The sequence below is a fragment of the Myxocyprinus asiaticus genome, chromosome 19 (assembly GCF_019703515.2).
Source record: "Myxocyprinus asiaticus isolate MX2 ecotype Aquarium Trade chromosome 19, UBuf_Myxa_2, whole genome shotgun sequence".
In the NCBI taxonomy this organism is placed as follows: Eukaryota; Metazoa; Chordata; class Actinopteri; order Cypriniformes; family Catostomidae; genus Myxocyprinus; species Myxocyprinus asiaticus.
In genome coordinates, this window is record NC_059362.1 from 11097309 (window position 1) to 11118721 (window position 21413).

The 21413-nt window shown below is 42.3% G+C and overlaps 1 protein-coding gene across 1 annotated transcript; it reads left to right on the forward strand.

Annotated features, from left to right (window-relative positions):
• Positions 1 to 339: 339 nt before the first annotated feature.
• LOC127410215 (zinc transporter 1-like) lies at positions 340 to 8586 on the forward strand. Its single transcript, XM_051645364.1, has 2 exons — positions 340 to 1116; positions 6290 to 8586. Exons 1-2 carry the CDS (start codon positions 534 to 536, stop codon positions 7180 to 7182), a joined length of 1476 nt encoding a protein of 491 aa, XP_051501324.1. The 5' UTR covers positions 340 to 533; the 3' UTR covers positions 7183 to 8586.
• The last annotated feature ends 12827 nt before the right edge of the window (positions 8587 to 21413 follow it).

Below are 21413 nucleotides of genomic sequence, written 5' to 3' on the forward strand. Positions count from 1 at the left end.
AAAAATTCCCATAAACACACTCATAAACCTTGTGGAAAGCCTTCCCAGAAGAGTTGAAGCTGTTATAGCTGCAAAGGGTGGGCCGACGTCATATTAAACCCTATGGATTAAGAATGGGATGTCACTTAAGTTCATATGCGTCTAAAGGCAGATGAGCGAATACTTTTGGCAATATAGTGTATATATTTCAGTACAACCTGTTTATGGTTTCTGACAATCTGCCGTCAAGGGAGATACTGAAAAAATCAATTTGTGTTCGTTTCTCGGAAGGGATTGAGTTTCCCTCGATCCCTCACTCTCCACCAATCACAGTCGAGATTGGGCGTGGCCTGACGCCGAACTAGTTCCGTGTGGAAACTACGCCGGTCCGGGTGCAAAGTTTCAGCCGTCTGCAAACGCGCATCACAGAGGGTCAGTATAACCGGGCAGATCTCCGGTCCCCAGCGCTCATTAAACCCGGATCCCCGCATCGATTACGGTCTGTCGGTCGGAACGAGTTCAGATCAAGCTTCATTGTTTCGTGCTCTGGAATCATGGCCTGCGCGCCGAACCGGGTCCGTCTGCTGTGCATGCTGTCGCTCACCTTCGGGTTCTTCATCGTGGAAGTGGTAGTAAGCCGGCTCACGTCGTCTCTAGCAATGCTGTCAGACTCTTTTCATATGTTATCGGACGTGATCGCGCTGGTCGTGGCTCTGGTGGCGGTACGCTTCGCCGAGAAGACCCAATCCACCAACAAGAACACGTTCGGCTGGATCCGGGCCGAGGTGATGGGCGCGCTGGTCAACGCCGTGTTCCTCACCGCGCTCTGTTTCACCATCATCCTGGAGGCCACCGAGCGCTTCACGGAGCCGCATGAGATCGAGAAGCCCTGGGTGGTGATCGGGGTGGGCGCCGCGGGGCTAGTGGTCAACTTGCTCGGGCTCTGTCTCTTCCACGGGCACGCTGGAGGCGGTGGACACGGCCATTCCCACGGAGGACACAAAAAACACAAGAATGGGAAAGCCCGCAGGTCCGAAATGCTGGAGGATTGCCGGTCCGCTGGAGAAGAGACCAATAACCTGGTCGGGAATCACAATAGCAGCCCGAACGGCGTTAATACGGACCGGAGGAGAGCTGGTAAGAAAAGTTTTCTTTTCATTATTTTTTCTTTTGTTCCCATTAAAGACCGGTTTCTGAAACCTGAACCGACTGATTCATAGAACGAATGAATCCCTAATAGACTTGATGATATCAGACGCGATTAAGTGTGTATTATTTGGATTTAATGTGTAGTGATGGTGCGGGTGTTTTTACAGTTTGCGCACGGGATCTTGCGAAACGTGTGCAACACTGTCCTGAGAGGACTTTTGTTTTCTCGTTTCAAAAACAAGCCCTGACATGGTTACCGTTAGCTACAACAGCCATTGCTACTATAATCAGACTGTGATTAATGGGTACTGTCATTAAAAAACGACATTGAAATGACAGCAAAGGACTAAAAATCCCTATGAAACCTTATAATTTTATAGAATTAACAACTATAGTTATTACGGCTTGTTGCGTGTTATTGGAAACTCCTATGATACGTTTTCGCATGGGGACTGTCAAAAAAGGCCTTCATTCTAACCAGCATAGTCTCTGGTCATATGACAGTTCCTCTGACACACTATATATTTGATTTGTCTTCTTGATTAGCTCAAAAGTATCGTGGGATGGCATGCCAGCTCACTGCCAACCACAATTATGTGCAAACACTTTCTTTTTCCCTTTTATCTGATTGGTTCCATTGGGAAAAATACAGATTGTTCCAAATACAAGTTAAAGCAGCCACTGTGCTTATCTAGAGGAATTTCTCACAAGGCCTTGTCTACTTGTTTGTTCAGGACAGCACAGAGGAGAGATGAACAGATGGGTTACATCACATGAGATGAACAGATGGGTTGCATCACCCCAGGCATCAATGATCAACTCACCATAAATGTTATATAAATGGAAAAAATGGTCTAGAATAGTAGCCACAGTCTTGGAGACTTGAGTGTATTTTGGTAATGATGTTCGTCTTGAGAGACGCTACACATGTCGCACCAGTGAGGCTAGTGGAACTTTTCCACTGCACGTTACAGTTCAACTCGACTCTGCTTGCTTTACTTTTCTGAGCTTGCTTTTCCACTGCAGTTTAGTGCAGCCTTAACGTGGGTGGGATTATATTATTATATATAGGCTGATCGTCATAGTTGTGTCGCCCCAGCCAGCTCTCGTTGGATCCTCTCCTCGGCTACTAATGGGAGGAATGTCTGCACCTCGTTTATTGACCACGGCGTGGTTTTGCACACAGCCATTTCTTTTTACAATTCGAAAGTCGCGTGAACAAATGATATTGCTGTTGCTAACTTAAAAACTAGCGGGTTGATGTCCCGTGTCGCAAATCCAGTGATGCTAGTAGTGACGATTCTCTCTGACCAATCAGTGATCTGCAGGGTTTTGACGTCACATTTAGTATCGGCTCGGCTCGCTTGGAACCTCGACCGAGGTGGTACTAAAAAAAGTACCAGGTACTATCCACAGTGGAAAATCCCCAGAAAGCAAGCAGAGTCGAGTCGAGCCGTACCGTGCAGTGGAAAAGCCCCATAAGTGACCTAGGTTAGTTGACCAGATTGTTGTTACACAGGGCTTTAATGGTTTGCGTTAAAGGGATCGTTTGCCCAAAAATGAAAATTATATAATCATTTATGATAGAATTTACCTAATGTTGTTCCAAATCTGTATGTTTTTTTTTTTTTTTTTTTTTTCTTCCATAAACCACACAAGGAGATGTTGGGCAGGATGTTAATGGTCCTCTTTTAATAAAAACAAAAGTGAATGAGCACCAAGGCCTGCCAGCTTTAAAAGTGACACAAAAAAAAAAAAAAAAGGACCTAAGAAGTTGTACATACGACTCATGTGACATATTCAAAGGCTTCTAAAGACATATAATAGCTTTTTTGTGAAGAACAGACCGAAATTGAGGTCATTATTCACAGAAAAATCTTCAACTTTGCCGTTGCTCTCAAATCTCATTTGTGCGATTTGAATATGTGCATATTCCACAACTAATATATACATAGAAATGTGAATTTGTCTGTAACAAAAACCACAAAACGGTACTTAAAGGGGAAGTATGCGATTTCTGAGCTAATAGTGGCACCAAACGGAATTACAAAAATAAAGTATGTTTTCAAACAACCCTTACCAACACCCCTTCAGGCACGGTCACGCACACCTTTGCACGGCAAAATTCCGTGGGCGAAACACAAGTCATCTCAATGGGAATCCGATTGAATTTCACACGATGGACTTCCGGTGGCGAAGAACTTCCTAATGGATTTCACGTGAAGTTCAAGTTTGGTGAACTTTGCGGCGAACTTTCGCAGCGTTGACCATTAGGAAGTTGCACGGTTTGACCGTGACCTCTGTGTGGGCGGTGCTTCATAAACGGCTACACTGAATATTCACAATGGACAAGGAAATAATTTTAGCAGCAAATTTCTTTTTAACTTCACTCTGTGCAGCATTAAAAAGAGGCAGCTTGGCAGTAATTTATTTTGCTGAATTCTCATGCGCTCAGCATCCGCCCACGCCATCTTCACCCTCGGAATTTTGCCATGCAAAGGTGTGTGACCGCGCCTTTTAGACTCATCACGCCCTTTCGCACTCTCTGATTCCCTATGAACAAATGGGCCATACTAAATAAAAGGTGCTAAACGTTTAACGTCGTAATAAACAAGACCACTGTAACAAACACACCGGATGGAAAGCATGGCAGAGGAATTGGGTCGTCCAATAACATCGCCGGATTGAACGGCAGTTTGGTGTGCGGGTGATCCAGCACATGTGGTAGGATGGTTCTTCTGGTAACTACAGTAGTAAGTGTAAGGATACATATTCCGAGTATCTTACGAATTTATCTGGAGCTCGACAGTAATGAGCTAACTTGTGTGGCAATACCTTGAGTGTAGCTTACCTGTCGAGAAGCAACTTGGAAATTTTGCCATGTCCTTCGAACCGCAAAAATTCTCTCAATGTCCTACACCTTGTAAATGCGACGCAAATGTTGACTCTGGTTTTACCTCGTTCTCTGTCTTTTAGCAAGTCTTCGAATTTTGGCAAAGCTAAATTTATTTTCCTCTGTACACATCTGCATGGATGTTCATACTCCCCCGGCTGAACAGCTTACTACAAGTAGCCACGCCCCAAACTCATGTTATAGGTTGAACTAGAAAGGGGTGGGTAGATGTGAGTGGCCCCCTCAAAATATAAACATCAATGTTTTGATAGTGCCTGGGATGCTTAGTGTTTATACTTTTAGGGGAGGTAAACCAACGAATGGTTTACTTATAGTTGTCAATGGCCAATAAGGTGGGGTAGTAGAACATATATATTTAAAGTAAAATAATAATAATAAAAAAAACAACAATTCAAGACAGAAAATAATTAAAATATGTAAATAAATAACATAATAAATTGGAGTACAATTACAGCAAATATAATATCACCCATAGACATTTCCATTATTGTAGGGGCTGAAAATGCACATTCAAATATACATTGGTCAAGCAATTTGATCCACCTTTGCTGCATTACAATAATCATGTTCAATAAATGATACAAATGGCCTTCAAAAGAATAGGCTGTATGTAATCTTTTTCATTGCAATGCATAAGGTGATTGGTTACAAGACACACAAGAGCGAATAGCACATCTTCGTGCACCATATTTGAATATTCACGAACGTAATTAAGATTTGAGAGTTACAGAAGAGGAAGATTAGCAGTGAATAACATCTTAAATGTCTTTTTCTGATAATATGGCTTCAGAAGACTTGGAATATGTCTTATTGAATACTTTTATGGGAAAGCCTCTGGTAACCAATTTCCTTTCAATAGCCGTGTTTCCACTATTAGGCCAAATGAGGGCATGTTAGTGCATGCCAGGGCCAGTTGCGTCCCCAGTGTCACTTCCAGGGCTTCATCGTGCCTCCTCGTGGCAAATGGCCAAGCACCCTGGCCCACCGATTACATTTGGGCCAAAGAAGGCCAACTAGGGATTGAGCTGGGGTCAAAGGCAAGAGGAGTTTCACTGAGTCATGTCAGAGTTTTCAGTACCAAGATACTTATTTCCCAATTTTTCATTTCTAGCTACCAGCTTACCTCAACAGATCAATGGAGAATGAAAAATCGTCATTCCTGGTCAGTAGAATAAATCAGGGCCCTTTTGAATATTTGTGCTGATGAAAGTGTGCAGCATCATATCGTCGCGGTGTCTGCCGAATGAAGACACGATAAAGTATATTGACGCCGAACTGGCTAAGTTTGTATCCAGCGCACAACAGTACAGGTTCGGGAAAATTTAAAAAATAAATTGCGGGCACAGTACAAATCCGTGTTGATTTCGAGGGCTAGCTAGTCTCCTGAGTCTGATACTTCTGCTCAAGTTTCCCTCTTGCTTGTGAAATGGGCAGGGTGTGTGACATTGTCACCAGGGCGGCGTATTAAGTGTGGGTTTTAGGGCAACGTTGCTGGGCTATTGGCCAGATGGTGGGAATGCAGAGTGATTTTGGTCTCGCAGCTCGAGTTCTGAGGCTGTTGGCCTCGGCTGACCAGTTGATAGCCCTGGCTCGCATTGGCCCGATGGTGGAAAAGTGGCTAATGTATAGAAAATAGCAGTTTTAACATTTTGCTAAACTTTTGTGTTACATGGATGAAAAGAAAACGATACAGGTTTGAAATGAAAAATGATGATAAGTGTGAGTTATTGATGAGAGAATCAGGATTCCCACGGCCATGAAAAACCTGGAAATATTATGGAATTTTAGAATTTTGTTTTCCAGGTCTGGAAAAAGCATGGTAATTTTTAGTTAACCTCTGCTCTGAAATATTTAAACACCTAAATATTGCTCTTGGTTAGAGCATGTGTAGAGTAGAAGTTGCTCGCAAGCAATAGTCATATCAAATTTGTGAACAAATCCTTCTTTTGAGTAGGTTCTTTTCAGTTAATTGGTTGAAATTATTAATTAGCGAATCAGTAAGAATCAAGATTTTTTTTTAAAATCGGTTTCCAGAAATCAAAAACAACTGGAAAAGCCTGTAGAATTTTTATTTTTGTGTATTCTATTGCTTTAATGTATGTTAATGTATTTTACAACAAATACATTTGCTATTTTGTTGAGTTAGTTTGATGAACAGATTGTGCATTTTAAAAGTTTGACTTTCATCATGTTGATGAAATTTGCTTTGCCTGATGAGTCATACTTGATTTTCTTTCTGTCCTGCAGATGTGTGTCATAGCAACAGCCTGGATTTGCAGATTAACGGCAATGCTCCATATGAAGAACTTGAAAACGGACATGACTCTGCATCCCAGCTCAACATGCGGGGTGTTTTCCTTCACGTCCTGGGTGATGCTCTCGGCTCTGTGATCGTGGTGGTCAACGCCCTCATCTTCACCTTTGTATGGAAGCCGTGCTTGCCTGGTACGCTCTGTGAGAACCCTTGTGCTGGTCACCAATGCACAGACCATGTTGAGAATATCAGCAGTGCAGGAACCAACCATACGATGTTCAAAGCAGGGCCTTGCTGGGTGCTTTATCTCGACCCAACGCTTTGTGTCATCATGGTCTGTATCCTTCTGTACACCACGTACCCACTTCTGAAAGAGTCTGCGCTTATCCTACTGCAAACCGTGCCCAAGCAGATCGACATGCATCAGCTCAAGGCCCGGCTGCAGGAACTGGAGGGCGTGCTGGCAGTGCATGAGCTGCACATCTGGCAGCTGGCAGGCAGTCGCATTATTGCCACAGCGCACATCAAATGCCACGACCCTACCTCCTATATGGATGTAGCCAAGCGTATCAAGGACTTTTTCCATGACGAGGGCATCCACGCAACGACCATTCAACCAGAATTTGTCACAATGAACTCGGATTCTCGTGCGTCACTTTGCGAGCTGTCTTGCAGAACGCAGTGTGCACCAAAACTATGCTGTGGCGCAGCTGATACTGTAAAACAACCGGATGGTGCTCTGGGCCAAAAGAAACCAAGTGAGTCCAAAACCCCAATGGTCCCAGGAGAAGGTTCTGCTCTGGAGATCATCAATGAGTCTGTGGAGACTGCAAGCAGGCCTGAAGCCCCTGTGATCATCACAAGGGAAGTGGAGTCATCACTGTGAAATAAAAGCAGTTTAGATGGAGAATAATCTGTTTGGTTAAGGTTACCGGTGTGTTTTGGATCAGCTGACTGATTTCTACTTTGCTGTGAGAAGAGTCCAAACACACATTCATCATAATACACACACACACACACGTACACACACTGCCCTGTCTCCACAACACCATATCAACATAAAGACAATATGAAAAGACTGGAGAGAAAGGCCTTCTGCATGTGTGTTTACTGCATTGTCGGATTGGTGTTTGTGCCAAAGCTTCTCTTTATACAGGATGTCAGACACTTGTGTCCTTCCTGTGGATGTAATGCAATGACATGTAATTTTCAAGTTTGGCTGCTGGATCATTTAAAGGAGAAATGTCTTGACCAATTTTTTTTACCCATCTGTTCTGTTTTATCTTTCATACTTTATATTGTTTGTTTTCTTAGTCATATTCAACTTTTATATTTTGTGAGAGATTTAATAATTTATGTATTTAAGTTATTGGTAATTACATTTAGTTTTTTGTTTTTCAAAAAGCTTTTTGTAAGATTTAGAGGTATTTTGCCTCTCTCGACACAAAGTATTTTTTTTAATTTTTTTTTATATGTTGTTTTTAAAGATTGCTGTTAAATCTTTCACTCTTTTTAGATGATCTGTTTTATTTGACCTCATAAGATGTTTCAGCAGTTCTTCACCAAGCCTATAATTGAAACTGCTGTTATAGCACTGAATCTAGTCAGTGTAGGAACTAGACAACCCTCTCTTGTTGATTTTTTATACAAACTGATGCCTTCTTCGTTCTGTGGTTCTGTCAATCAAACCAGAGGTGAAAATGCTGTCAAAATGTAAAATATGTTGTCAAACTGCAAGAGGGTGATTTGTCCATGCTGTTGTTTAAAGTGAAGGGACCGCTTCAGATTTGTAGCAAACGTTAATATGGCACCTGTGCATGACCAAATATAATGGTTCATAATAAATGCTTTGAGGGAGAAACAAAGCGACTTTATAAACCATAAGACAAGGGAGTTTTTTTTTTTCTTTTTCTGAAATACACGGGGAATGGGCACAGGTTTGGGTTGATCGGATTCTTTTTGGTGTCGCACAATCTTTTCAGTGGCCTTCGTTGGAGGAAAAAACAGGCTGAATATCAGCCCTTCACAACACTATATCTGCAAACTTTGGTAATATTTGATGTGGGTAAAAATATGCAATTTATGAAAAACAGGAAAACTTGTCTTTATTATTAGTTGTTTAGTGATTTTCTTAGAAATCTGTAAACATGAGCTCACAGCATATACTATATGTGCAGACAAGAGTGTTTGTATCACTGAGGATTTTAAGCATACCATGCTGAAGTATTTTTCATATGTTCCTGTCAACTGTGTTGTTGTGAATTAAAAATGCTTGTTTGGTACTGTTCAATCCATATGCCTGTTTTGTGACTTTCAAAGGGAAGTTGATTTTGACATGCACAGCAGATTTTTTGACTTTTAAACAACGAATAGTACAAGATACTAGAACAAAAGTGAATAGAACATCTGCATAGAAAGCACTGTTTAGGCAAAGTGAAATAAGCTAACCAAGAGGTAAATTCAAAAGCGTGGAGGGCCCAGTACTGAGCCTTGGGGCATACCAGACTTAACTAGACCAATTTTAGTCCTAAATCTACCAAGAAAGACAAAGTGACAATGATCAAAGCGCCTAAACCATTTTAGAGCAAAGAAATTATAATGCTGACAACTTATGATGGAACTCAGAATCAACTTACAGGCCAGTTCAATAACTTGTTAATTAGATTGATGTGATTCAAAGTACACATGTATAGCTTGCCTTCAATATGCATACAGCAATTTCCTCACATAGTGTTTTGATAGTAAGTGGATCTAGTGGCTAAAGTCAAGCTTTGTGAATTTATACCTATAATATATATAGTGTATAATATAAGCATTCAGTTGTTACAGAGATGGAAACTCAAGTTGCAAATTAAAATTAGACTTGTTTTAACATGTTAATTCTGTGCAAACAATTATATAAATAATAGCACAATCACGGCACATAAACAAGGAATTTTTCTTAACAGAGCTTTGAAATTAGATTTGAGGCTTGGACATTTGACAAAAAACTTGACGTAGACCTTGGGACCTTGAGACTTGACTTGGACTTAAACAAGGTATTATTGACAAAACCTGTAACTGATGCACTATGACTCATTGACTGGCTCTTGTAAATGTCTAGCAATATTAAGACTTCAGCCTGTAAGGCTTGTTTTGTCATTGGTTACTGTAAGTACTGTATTTGTACTTTGCCCCAAATACATTTCCATCCCTTGCATATAATTTATTCACTCAGATGGGATCCGTTTACCAGATGAAATGCACTCATTGGACAGTTGGATGGTGGAAGATGGTTGGTTAAAAAGTCTTTTAAGATTAGGCCTTATAGTTACTCTGTTTACTTTAAACCTTTTAATTGAAACATTTTTTTTTTTTTTTAAATGCTTTTATAAAGTCTGTGGTTTTTCTTAAGAGCTATATGCAACCACTGCATTCTAAGTTCCACTTTTTTCCACAAAGAAATGTAGTTTCATATCCACAATGGTGCTTCAGAGGGCCACTGACAATCACTCTGTTTTGAACGAACTAGTGTCTGTGAAAAACTTGATACAGATAAATAGTATTCCCCAATTTTGTAATTATGTTTTTTTTAACTATATTTATTGGAGTTTTCCAATTTTTACAAAACAATGGGAAGCATAAAGTGAAATCAACTACAGAACAGATTGAGAACAAAAAAACACCCCAGTCTGCCTGTAAAGTAATAAACAATCGAGAATAAGTAAATTAATAATAGTCGGTTTTAGGTTAGGTACAACGACAGATGTATTCTAAGGCGTCCACACCCTGTAGAACTGATCTGTGTTAGAATGGGGTGGGGGGTAGGGGTGGTCTTTCCACTGCTAGAGTCATGAAAGCCATGTGCAGCCTGATAATGAATCCCACAAAGCAGCACACTGCCCCCATCAAAACCCTGTCACATGACACGTCTTGTCTTAACCCAGGGGTCCAGCAAAAACCTGCTTTCTTAATAGCCCAGCAACAGTATCTCTGCCCAAAGCTTTACATTAATCCCATAAAACAAACTCTCTCAATTCAAAAGAGCAAAAACAGAGACCATTGACAAAGAATAGTCAAATTCTTATATTTTCCTACTGTACTGTATATCAGACCTAAAGCTGAAGATCTATTACCATACCAAGGCAGTTGGGGTGTTTCTTGTCCAAAAAATGTCTACGCACAAATGAATTTATTGGTTAATCTTTCAAGCTATGGCTAGAAAGGTTTAGCCACGGCCGTCAATGTCTTAAATATAGATTGTCAATGACTACATTACATGTACCAGAATATTTCAATATTAATTTAAATGTATTCATATTCGGATTAAGTATGCATCATGTCAGCATGTTAAACAAATTGCCATAATCCGATTAAGCCAATTCCCCAGTTTCTTGAAATCTGAATAAGAGAGCTGGCATATGCCAATATTAAGCAGAAAAATTTGGGTCAACGAAAACACCTTATTCAGAATATTCAGTATAACCGAATATTCATTTACATTCATATTTCCAAAAGACAGCAAGTTTGGGTGCTGTCTACTTTCATTTTTCCATCCCAGATGCGTATGGCTTTCTTACTTCAGTGGAACACAAACAAAGATTTTTATAAGAATATTTCAGCTCTTTAGGTCTTTACAATGCAAGTGAATGGTGACCAGACTTTTGCAGCTCCAAAAATCACATTAAGGAAACATATTAGTAATCCACATGACTTCAGTGGTTAAATCAATATCTTCAGAAGCGATATGATAGGTGTGACATGGACTGGCATAGACTCAGTGACTAAAGGGAGATGGGTCATGCAACACAGGTTAGTTTATTTGTGAATCGGCTGGAACACAGTGTTCAAACAGGTAAGATGATCAGTAGAGAGGTTCTTGGAATGCAAGATGGTACGATAGTGATTGAGGGTTTGCCTTACAGGTTTCAGGAGCACACGCACACACACACACATTTGGAAGGAGACAAAGGAAGACTGGATGTCGATGTAGATGACTGGATGATAACTGGGAAGATTGGATGACTGGATGTTGACTTGGGATGACTAGAACAAGGTATGGGTGAGAAACAGATCACAATTTAAGTCCTTTTTTTACTCTAAATCTCCACTTTCATTTTTACATCTGAAAGTCACATGTGGTGCCTGTTTAGTTTCACTTTCAGATCTGAAAGTGAAAGTGGAGATTTAGAGTAAAAAATTACTTAAATATTGTTCTGTTTCTTACCCACATCTTTCATATCACGAAGCTAAATGTATGGACCTACAGAGCTGAGATTTTCTTCTAAAAATCTTCATTTGTGTTTTACAGAAGAAAGAAAGTCATACACATCTGGGATGGCATGAGGGTGAGTAAATGATGAGAAAGTGTTCATTTTTAGGTGAACTATTCCTTTAAGACATAGTTTGTTAGGTTAAAGAGAATAATTTGAACAGATTTGCAAGTGGCCTCTGGTACAGTAGACAGTGAGATCTGAGAAGAGTAATAATAAAGAGATTAGACTTCACAGCCTGCTGCTAAACTCAGTTATCCGCAGACTTTGATCAAATACTGAGGTTAACAAGTACAATGTGCTAAATACCTTCAGGTGATGTAATATGCTATAACATCAGTTTTCAGATGTAATTATGCAACACTACTGATGAAATCCACACTGACTTGTTAAAAAATTGAGAAATATCAGTGCAATTTTGGAAACTATACTGAATTTCTGTTTCTCATGATCTTGTGCTGACATGCTTGAAAGTAGACTTGTAGATAAATCTGTAAACATAAATGTGCCTCTGTGTCCAGCATACATGGGAACTCCTTCAGTACTGTTCAGTACAAAAATTCCAGGATACCTCACAAAGTTGGCTGAGAGAATGCCAACAGTTTGCAGAGCTCTAATCTAGACAAAGGCCGGCTAATTTTAAGATAAAGTATTAGATAGTTTTGATTTGGGTGGGGGTAGGTGGTCACTACACAATTCCCATACTTCAATTTGTGCGATTTTATTTTGAGGACTTTTAATCTAAAATGATAAAAATAGCAATAATAAAGAATGAGCTGGTATGTCAAAACTTTTGACTGGTAGTGTATTTATTTATATGGCAGCATTTTCAATTTGTGGTTGGTTGTTTTGTTTATTTGATGTTCTTCACAGTATCCTTCTGTAATTATTTATTGGTATTAGATTATTGGTAATTCGAGTTGTGCCTCAATATTCATTGGCCTATTATACTGTATGTACTAAGTACATCACATGGAACAAGAGATAGATTAATCTATAGAACCTCACCCAAATCTCACATATTCCTCTCACAGCTGATACGAGAGACAAAGATTAAGATTACAGTGTGATATCACAGTAGGTCCTTACACTTCAAAGCGATCATCTTTCACACAAACAACATTAACATGGGTGAGTCTGGAGAACCCAAGCAGACCAGGGATCCATGCTGCCATGCTGGGTATCCGAGAAGGATATAGCTGCAGGCATTGCTCCAAAAAGTGGTGGTCGCTCCAAACCGCCACTGAAGATACAGGGAGCACCTTACCAAACCCTTTCCCTAACCTTAACAGAGAGTGGAAGTTGGCGCAACCCCCATTTGAAGTAACCATGCCCCTTTTGGAATAACCCCGCCCTCTTTTTTAGATTCTACCCACATTCGGAGGTCTCATTATCTACTTGGTGTCCTTTTAGCCACCCGAACTTACTGCTGCACTCAGTGGGTTAAGGTTAGTACGGGCAGTTACACCAAAGCATCTTTCTCCATTGATGGCCATTCAAATGTTGCTGTGTATTCTGACAAAACAGTTTTGGTCAAGAAGCATATGAATTGCAAATATTTCAATATAATATAGTCAGGGATGGATTAACCTCTGGGCTGATTGGGCCATGCCCAGGGGCCTCTAAACTCAAGGGGCCCGAGCTCTAAATCTATTATTAATTTATTTGAGAAATCTATTCGAAATCCATGTAAATGTCAGCCTTATGTGAAATTCCATTTGTTCGGCCGAATGCGTGCTGGACTACAGCAGCAATTGTCCTGCGCAGCATACTGAAAAAAGTGAGTTGTGGCACGTACTAGTACATGTTTGTTTATGAAAAACATTTGAAAAACAGCTCAGATGCACATGTGAACAGCCCGTAACTCGCCCTATAGCCTATTTGAAATACTGACCCTAACCTGGCCCAAAACCTGTAGGTTTGTCGGGCACCGCCTGACTCAGATCCGGTTGAAGAATAACCAAATACTGATTTTGGTATTTAAATACAGGTGCCATGCATATCCCTATTAATAATGCATGATTTTGGATCGGTTTATAATTAAAATATAATTGGCTGTGTAAGACATTGCTCCAAACTTTTCTTCCGTCAATTTGAAAAATCCAACCAAATCTGGTAAGCGTCCTGTGGTGCATAAAGGTGAACGTAGTCATGTCATGGGGGGCCTCCATGGTGTACCGGCCCATGGGCCTCTCGGTTCTTAATCTCTCCTTGATTATAGTAAATGTTTTTCCCAACCTGGTCTCATAGAATCCCGTTACTATACCAACTTTTTTGCAAAATAATTTTTACGTGACATCAAAAGAATTTTACTATAGCGCATGACTTGTAAAGTTTTCATTTTAACATTTGCATTACATAACCAACTACATTTACAAGCTTGTTCAAGCTTAATCGAACTGCACAGTGACGTTGCACTTGCGATACAAATGACCAGGGTATGAATCCCACACAGCACGCGAGTTGACACGTGAGCCGAAAGTGTCATAGAAGTACCACAAAATGCCATGGTTGATTAAGCAATTGCATTTTTCATCTCACATTTGCTTTTTATGACAATATCAGTTAGGTTTGGGTTCAAGGTTTAGGGTAGGGAGGTAGGTCATTAGAACATTAATCTTAAAAACCTCATCTGTTTGCGAGTCTTTTAGTGCTTCAGAGTGATTAGTCGGGAGATTGGCTCAAAAAATATTTCCAGAAATGAGTGCACATGAGCAAAGAAGGCAGCAGGTGGGTTGGGTATTTCTGGATGTGCATGCACCAGTCGATCACTCCCATTAAAGTGAATGGGAATGCTAACAGATTTCTCTCTCCAGGTGTATAGACCTCCTTGGTTCCACTATGCTGCATTTATATTGGGCTCCTTGTGTAGGTTCTCTCTTCTTGATTAAAAGACATAGCAGAAATGAGTCTGTCATGAATGGTGTGTGTGCCTGTGAACAGCTGTGTATGTTTAAGCAGTGTCAGATCATTGAAAATCTTATGAGCAGCTAGAATGAGTGACAGCTGCTCTCTGTAAAACCTTGTTCATATCAGGAGCCCTGTTTGACCACCATGACATGAAACCACCTATAAAAGTTGCCCATTTCACACACAGTGTTAATATCATTAACAAAAGCCAAAATGTATTTACAGAAATTAAGAGTGCAATTTCTGTGCCACCAAAATTGTTTTCAAACAGCTTTCTCGAATATTTCCCGTATTTGCCATTGATCAAACAAACAGATAGTCCTGCCCCAAACTCACGCTATAGAGCTATACAGATTGTAATAAAAAAAAAACGGAAGATAATTCACCATGGGTTCCCTCGGGATTACACAAATTACACACAGTCACAGGCCTCTATAGGCCGATACTTTGGCAATGTCACCGCCTACACAACAGTTTGAAGTTGGGGCAAACAGACCGGCTCAAACAGTAAACTAAACCTAGTTAGCTGACCCAACAGTCCTCAAAAGTTAGTTGTTACTTTTAAATTGTCTGGTTAAGCTAAATGAAATGTTGTCTGTCGGCTGTTGGCTGTCAAAGTGAGGGCTTCACTTTTAATAGATTCCGTCAACAGAGCTGAACAGAACAGAGATCAACGAACATTTTATGACATGAATGTAATTAAGCGATATCACACGAGCAAGAGTGCTGTATGGCCCTACATCAGCATGGCTGTGGTTGGGCTGCAGATAATCACAGCCATGCAACATTTCAACTAACAAATAAATAAAAATAAAAAATTAGGAAAACTAAGGACTGTCACAAAAACTACTGGAACTACTTTCTTACGTGACGGATCAGAATTTGCCGTTGATAGTTCAAAAGATGCGCCCAATCCTGCATTACTAATTTGAAAATGTCACTTTAGAACTAGTAAGGATGGCTTGGGCTGTTTCTAACAAGTTATTGGAGAAACAAGGATGTGTGTATGTGTTTGAGAGAGAGAGAGAGAGAGATTGAGCGTGAGCGATTACCTGCTTTGTCGCGACTCTCAAGCAGAGATGCTGTAGTGTGTTTATAATGTCTTTTTGGTCAAATACATCCTATTTTCTTTGAGAAAAATAGCCATCCGACCTTGGGTATTCCTCCCTATTTTGCGGTAGCCGGTGCACAAGAGTCTTTCGCTAAAGAATCCATTCTCTCTCTGCCGCCATGTTGAATCTTCTCCAATGTGGAAACTCTGGTAAAAGGTAAGCACCTGGAGTTTGTGTAATAGCTCAGTCTGTTGTGTCTCTTAGCTGTGATAAGTCTTAATGCTGAATCTGTAAGTAATCTGAGTGATCATGGAGTGAGAGACAATGCCGATGTTATATCAAAGAAACCTCTCTCTGATGCTGACTGACAGCGCTGACTCAATGCGCGTGTGATTGGTCCTGTTTGACCTGCTCCCAACAGAACTCAAACTGGCATCTCTGGCATGGGAGGCGGGTGTGCTAACGAGGAGGCTAAAGGCTACAGCCTCTAGAGTCAGTCGCTAGTGCACCTCCTGTGGCTAGGGGAGTGAGGATTACACACTGCACAGCTACCTACCAGCTGGCTACCGTTACACTCACCCCCCTAAATCTCACTCTCATCCAGGTCACGGCACCACTGTAACCGGTCCTGCTTGACCCTCTCCAAGTGGGATTTGAACTGGGGTCTCTGGCATGGGAGGCAGGCACACTAACGAGGAGGCTAAAGGCTCCTCTTGAGGCCAGGGGAGTGAGGTTTACACACTGCACAGCTACCTACCAGCTAGCTACCGTTACACATGTCAGCTCAGATGTCTCATAACACACAAAAAATGGCCAAATACATACTATTTTCTCTGTGTAAATATAGCCGTCTGAGCGGGGGTCCCCCCTGAGTATTTCGTGGTAGCCGGTGCGCCTGTCATTCACCATAGAAACGGTTCTCTCCTCCGCCATGTTGATTAGATCTCCTCACAATGTAGAAACTCCGGTATTAGCTACACGCCTTGAGTAAATTTTTTATTTTTCCATCTGTTGTGTCTCTCAGCTAGTAATTTGAGTGATCATGGAGTGAGAAACAATGCCGATGACTTCAAAGAAACTGCTTGCTGACTGACCTGTGCTGACTCAACCGACAGCATACTTTACTGGCTCATTTCACATAAAAATGCTCTTTTATCACCACCTGCTGGCTAAAATCTTTAATGTCAAAGGGAAAAATGAAAAGACACACTTCTAGCTCTTTTACACATCTGCGCTGCTCATACACTTTTGGTTTAGAATACCACGAACAGAAGCAGAGTGATACAAAGAGTGAAGCATTCGAGTGCTGATGGTGTGAGACATCAGTACTCATGGAATGTCTCTCATCCAATCAGATTCAAGAACTGGAGCTAACTATTATATATTTAACTCATATCATTATAATAACAGTATAGCAGGCACGTGCTGTGGGCTTTGAGACTGGGCAAGCATCAAAGATTTTTAATACACATTATTAAATGCAGTGCCCAAAACACAGTGTAAAGTCGCTGAGATTTTATAGACGTAAATTGTTGCCTTAGAACCCACCAGTCAATGGAAATAATGTCACTGTGGCAAACTTCATGACCAAATTGTTTTAAATTCAGGACAGTAATATTGCTCATATCATGCAAATCTTTAATTTGTGTGATATGAGCAATATTACTGTCCTGAATTTAAAACAATTTGGTTTAAATTATTATTGAGCCGAGCGTGTTTATGTCCATTAAATCATACAATGAACCATAGTGCCAGAAGCTTGTTTTGACATACAACAAAAAGAAAAAGAAAAGTTTGCCAGTTACTAGTTTCAACATTATAGTCCTCACACATCACTCTTCCCACAGTTAAGAACTAATCTGCCCACTAAAGACAACAATCTTAACCTGAATGAACAAGGCAAATGTAAATTAGAACAAGGCAGTCTACATTCCTTAATATTTTTTCAAACAGAGACTGCACCCCATTAGAACTATAAAACAGACCTAACACAAGAAGGAAATGATTGCCAGATCACCACTTCATAGCCTCAGACTAACCAGAAACAATGGCCTACCATCTATGACCTAGTATCAATAACACAGATTTTTAATAAATATATTAACTTACCTTTACTTGATCACAAAACCCATGTGTTTCACCTTGAGAATGAACATCTCCATCACTTTGTTGTAAAAGTCGCCCGCTTGTTGGTGTCACGGATCCATCTGACCCTTCTGCCACATTCACTCAACCCTCTCTCTCTCCTGATTAGTGATCACCTGCACCTGTCTCTCATCACCGTGTCAATCAGCTCCTCTACTTAAACCCCATTCTACTTTCAGTCATTGTCTGGTCTCGACAAAGAATACAGACTCACTTACCTGGTCCTCTAAGCATTCTCCTCGCAAAACTCCTAGCAATTCCTCTCCACTCCAGCGATCCCAATCGCCTAACGATTCCTCTCCACTCCAGCGATCCCGATATCATCCTCTCCAATGTAAGCACCCAGTTGTACGTTTGTCACCTTAAGAATATCCCTCTCCAGAATTATCCCAATCCTTTATCACTGCTCGTCACTACACGTCAGAACCATTTCGCTTGATTACTATTCACCTGTTGGTTTCTGTTTATTTTTGTTTGTGTTGCAATAAACTCCTGCCGTTGGGTTCAACACCATCTCCGAGTCTGGGTATTCCTGACAGAAGACCAGACAGATAAAAGCCATGAACCCAGCTGGTTTGGACCCAGTCCAGGAGCTGATTGACGTGCTCTGACGAGCACTCATGCCACCGGCAAATCCATCCGAATCTCTGTCCTTGCCTAGCACTTCCGCAATTTGTTCTCCGGTCTATTCCGCCAGTCCCATGGTGAATCCAGCACCCTACTCTGGATCGGCGGAGGACTGCGGCAGCTTCTTACCGCAGTGTTCGCTCGCCCAAGAGATGCAGCCAAATCGTTTTCCCATGGAGCGATCATCTCCATGTTGGCCGGACGAGCGCTACAGTGGGCCCATTCACTCTGGGATCAAAACAGCCCAGTAACACAGTCACTGGATAGCTTCATCTAACATTTTAAGGAAGTATTTGGACGTCCTGAGGGTGACACTTCAGCAGCTGAACAACTCCATAATCTCCGTCAGGGTAACAGTTCCATCACTGACTATGCCCTCAATTTCTGCACTCTGGCAGCATCCAGTGGTTGGAATGAGGCCGTTCTCCTCACCACCTATCGCCTGGGGCTCGAACCAAAGCTGCGGCTACATCTCACATCCTATGATGACACCATGGGGCTAGAGCGCTTCATCAAACTCTCCATCCGGGTAGCCAATCAAATGAAGAATTGCCTTGATGAGTTGTCCGCCAAACAGTCTCCGTTGTTTCCTCCACGGAAGTCCCCTTACCACTCTCCAGAACCTGATGGCGAACCCATGCAGATGGATGCTTTTCGGCTTTCCCGGCAGAGCGCCAACGTCGGCTGAAACAGGGTCTGTGCCTGTACTGTGGTGGTAAGGGACACGTAATATCTGCATGTCCCGTTCATCCTCCCCTTTCACTGGTAAGTCATGTAAACACTACTAAAATCTGTGCCTCTCCTTTGTTTAGCAGTGTAACGATTACTGCTCTTGGCTTTTCTCTATCAGCACCCACACTCCTCAACTCTGGCTCAGCCGGCAACTTCATCTTGGACGAGCTCTGCCACTGGCTCCAACTCCAAAGACGTTCATGTGACCCCAAGCTCCAAATACACACCATAGTTGGCAAGCCTTTAGGAAGGGGAATTATACATTACTGTGTGGGTCCCATCAAACTCCAAGTAGGAATTTTGCACACTTAAGACATCACCCTACTGGTTATGGAGAGTTCCACCGCTGACATCATTTTGGGACGTCCGTGTCTCATTCAACATTCCCCCGTCATCTCCTGGTCTACCAGTGACGTCCTGAAGTGGGGACCCCAGTGCTTTCCTTCCTGTATTCCACATCTTCCCTCTACTAGACCCAAGGTTTCTGCCAAGAAAACCCTTCCTCTCAGTCTTAACACAACCTCTAATGAGAGCCCTACCAGTTCCATTCCTGTGGAATTCCCATCCTGCTATTCCCGGCTTTCAGGACGTCTTCTGCCCCCTACACGCCTCACAACTACCTCCTCATCGACCACGGGACTGCGCATTAGACCTAATCCCCGGTAGGCCAGTGCCTTGTGGCAAAATCTACCCTCTATACATTCCTGAGCAAAAGGCCATGGAGGAATACATTGAGGAGGCCCTCAATCAGGGTTATATCTTGAACTCCACAACAACTTCCTACAGGTAAACTCCTTCCACTGCCCGTCCCGCACCGACCCTGGTCACATCTAGGGGTCGATTTTATCTATGATCTGCCTTCCTCTGAGGGATACACCTGCGTTTTGGTGACCATGGATTGCTTTTCCAAAGCCTGCAAATAAATCCCTCTCATGGGACTTCCCACCGCCCTAGAAACTGCAGAGGCACTTTTTAACTATGTGTTCCGAAATTATGGCATTCCAGAAGACATAATCTCCGACCAAGGACTCCAGTTCATCTCCAGAGTCTGGAGGGCTTTCTTTTCTCTCTTGTGAGTGACCGTCAGCCTCACATCTGGGTACCATCCGTAGAGCAACAGACAGACAGAAAGGAAGATCCAGGAGATCAGCCGCTTCCTCAGAACCTTCTGCCATCACCGCCAGAACCATTGGAGTCGCTTCCTGTCCTGGGTGAAGTACACACGGAACTCCCTACATCAGCCCTCCACCAACCTCACACCTTTCCAGTGCGTACTTGGCTACCAACCTCCTCTCTTCCCCTGGTCTGGAGAACCATCTGTCGACCATTGGTTTAGAGAAAGCGAGAGGGTCTGGGACTTAGTTCACCACCACCTGCAGCGAGCTGTGCGTCGCCAGAAGATCCATGCCAATGCCCGGAGGTCCCCAACTCCCATTTACCAACCTTAGCAGAATGTGGCTCTCCACGAGGGACATCAGGTTATGCCTCCCATGCAAAAAGCTAATTCCCTGTTACATTGGTCCCTTTACCATCACCAGACAAATTAATCCTGTCACTTACCTACTCCAACTCCCCCTCAATATCGTATTCACCCTACCTTCCACATCTCCCTTCTAAAACCTTACCACCAGTCTCTCTCTCCTCATCCCTCAGAACCTGATTCTTCTGATCACCTCCCCAGCCACTTATCCTAGAAGATGGACCGGTCTACACAGTCTGAGACATCCTGGAATCCCGCCGCCGCAGGGGTCGTCTCGAGTACCTCGTGGATTGGGAGGGTTATGACCCCGAGGAAAGATCTTGAATTCCTCAAGACGACATCCTGGACCCGAACCTACTCTCCGACTTCCACGATTCTCATCCTAACTGACCAGCTCCACGTGGATGGGGATCGCCACAGTGTTGGGAAGCTCATCCCTCTGGAGCAGTCCGTGGAGGTGGGGTAATGTCATGGATCCATCTGACCCTTCAGCCACATTCACTCAACCCTCTCTCTCTCCTGATTACTGATCACCTGCACCTGTCTCTCATCACCGCATCAATCAGCTCCTCTACTTAAACCCCATTCTACTTTCAATCATTGTCTGGTCTCAACAAAGAATACAGACTCACTTACCTGGTCCTCCAAGCATCCTCCTCGCAAGACTCCTAGCAATTCCTGTCCACTCCAGCGATCCCAATCTCCTAACGATTCCTCTCCACTCCAGCGATCCCGATCTCCTAACGATTCCTCTCCACTCCAGTGATCCCGATATCATCCTCTCCTACATAAGCACCCAGCTGTACGTTCGCCACCTTAAGAATATCCCTCTCCAGAATTGTTTGTGTTGCAATAAACTCCTGCCGTTGGGTTCAACAGCATCTCCAAGTCTGGGTATTCCTGACAGTTGGAAGCTTCA

Coding starts and splice junctions, on each gene's coding strand:
- LOC127410215 (XM_051645364.1), top strand. CDS start 534: ATGGCCTGCGCGCCGAACCGGGTCCGTCTGCTGTGCATGCTGTCGCTC. Junction 1,117..6,289: donor TACGGACCGGAGGAGAGCTG/GTAAGAAAAGTT, acceptor TCTGTCCTGCAG/ATGTGTGTCATAGCAACAGC.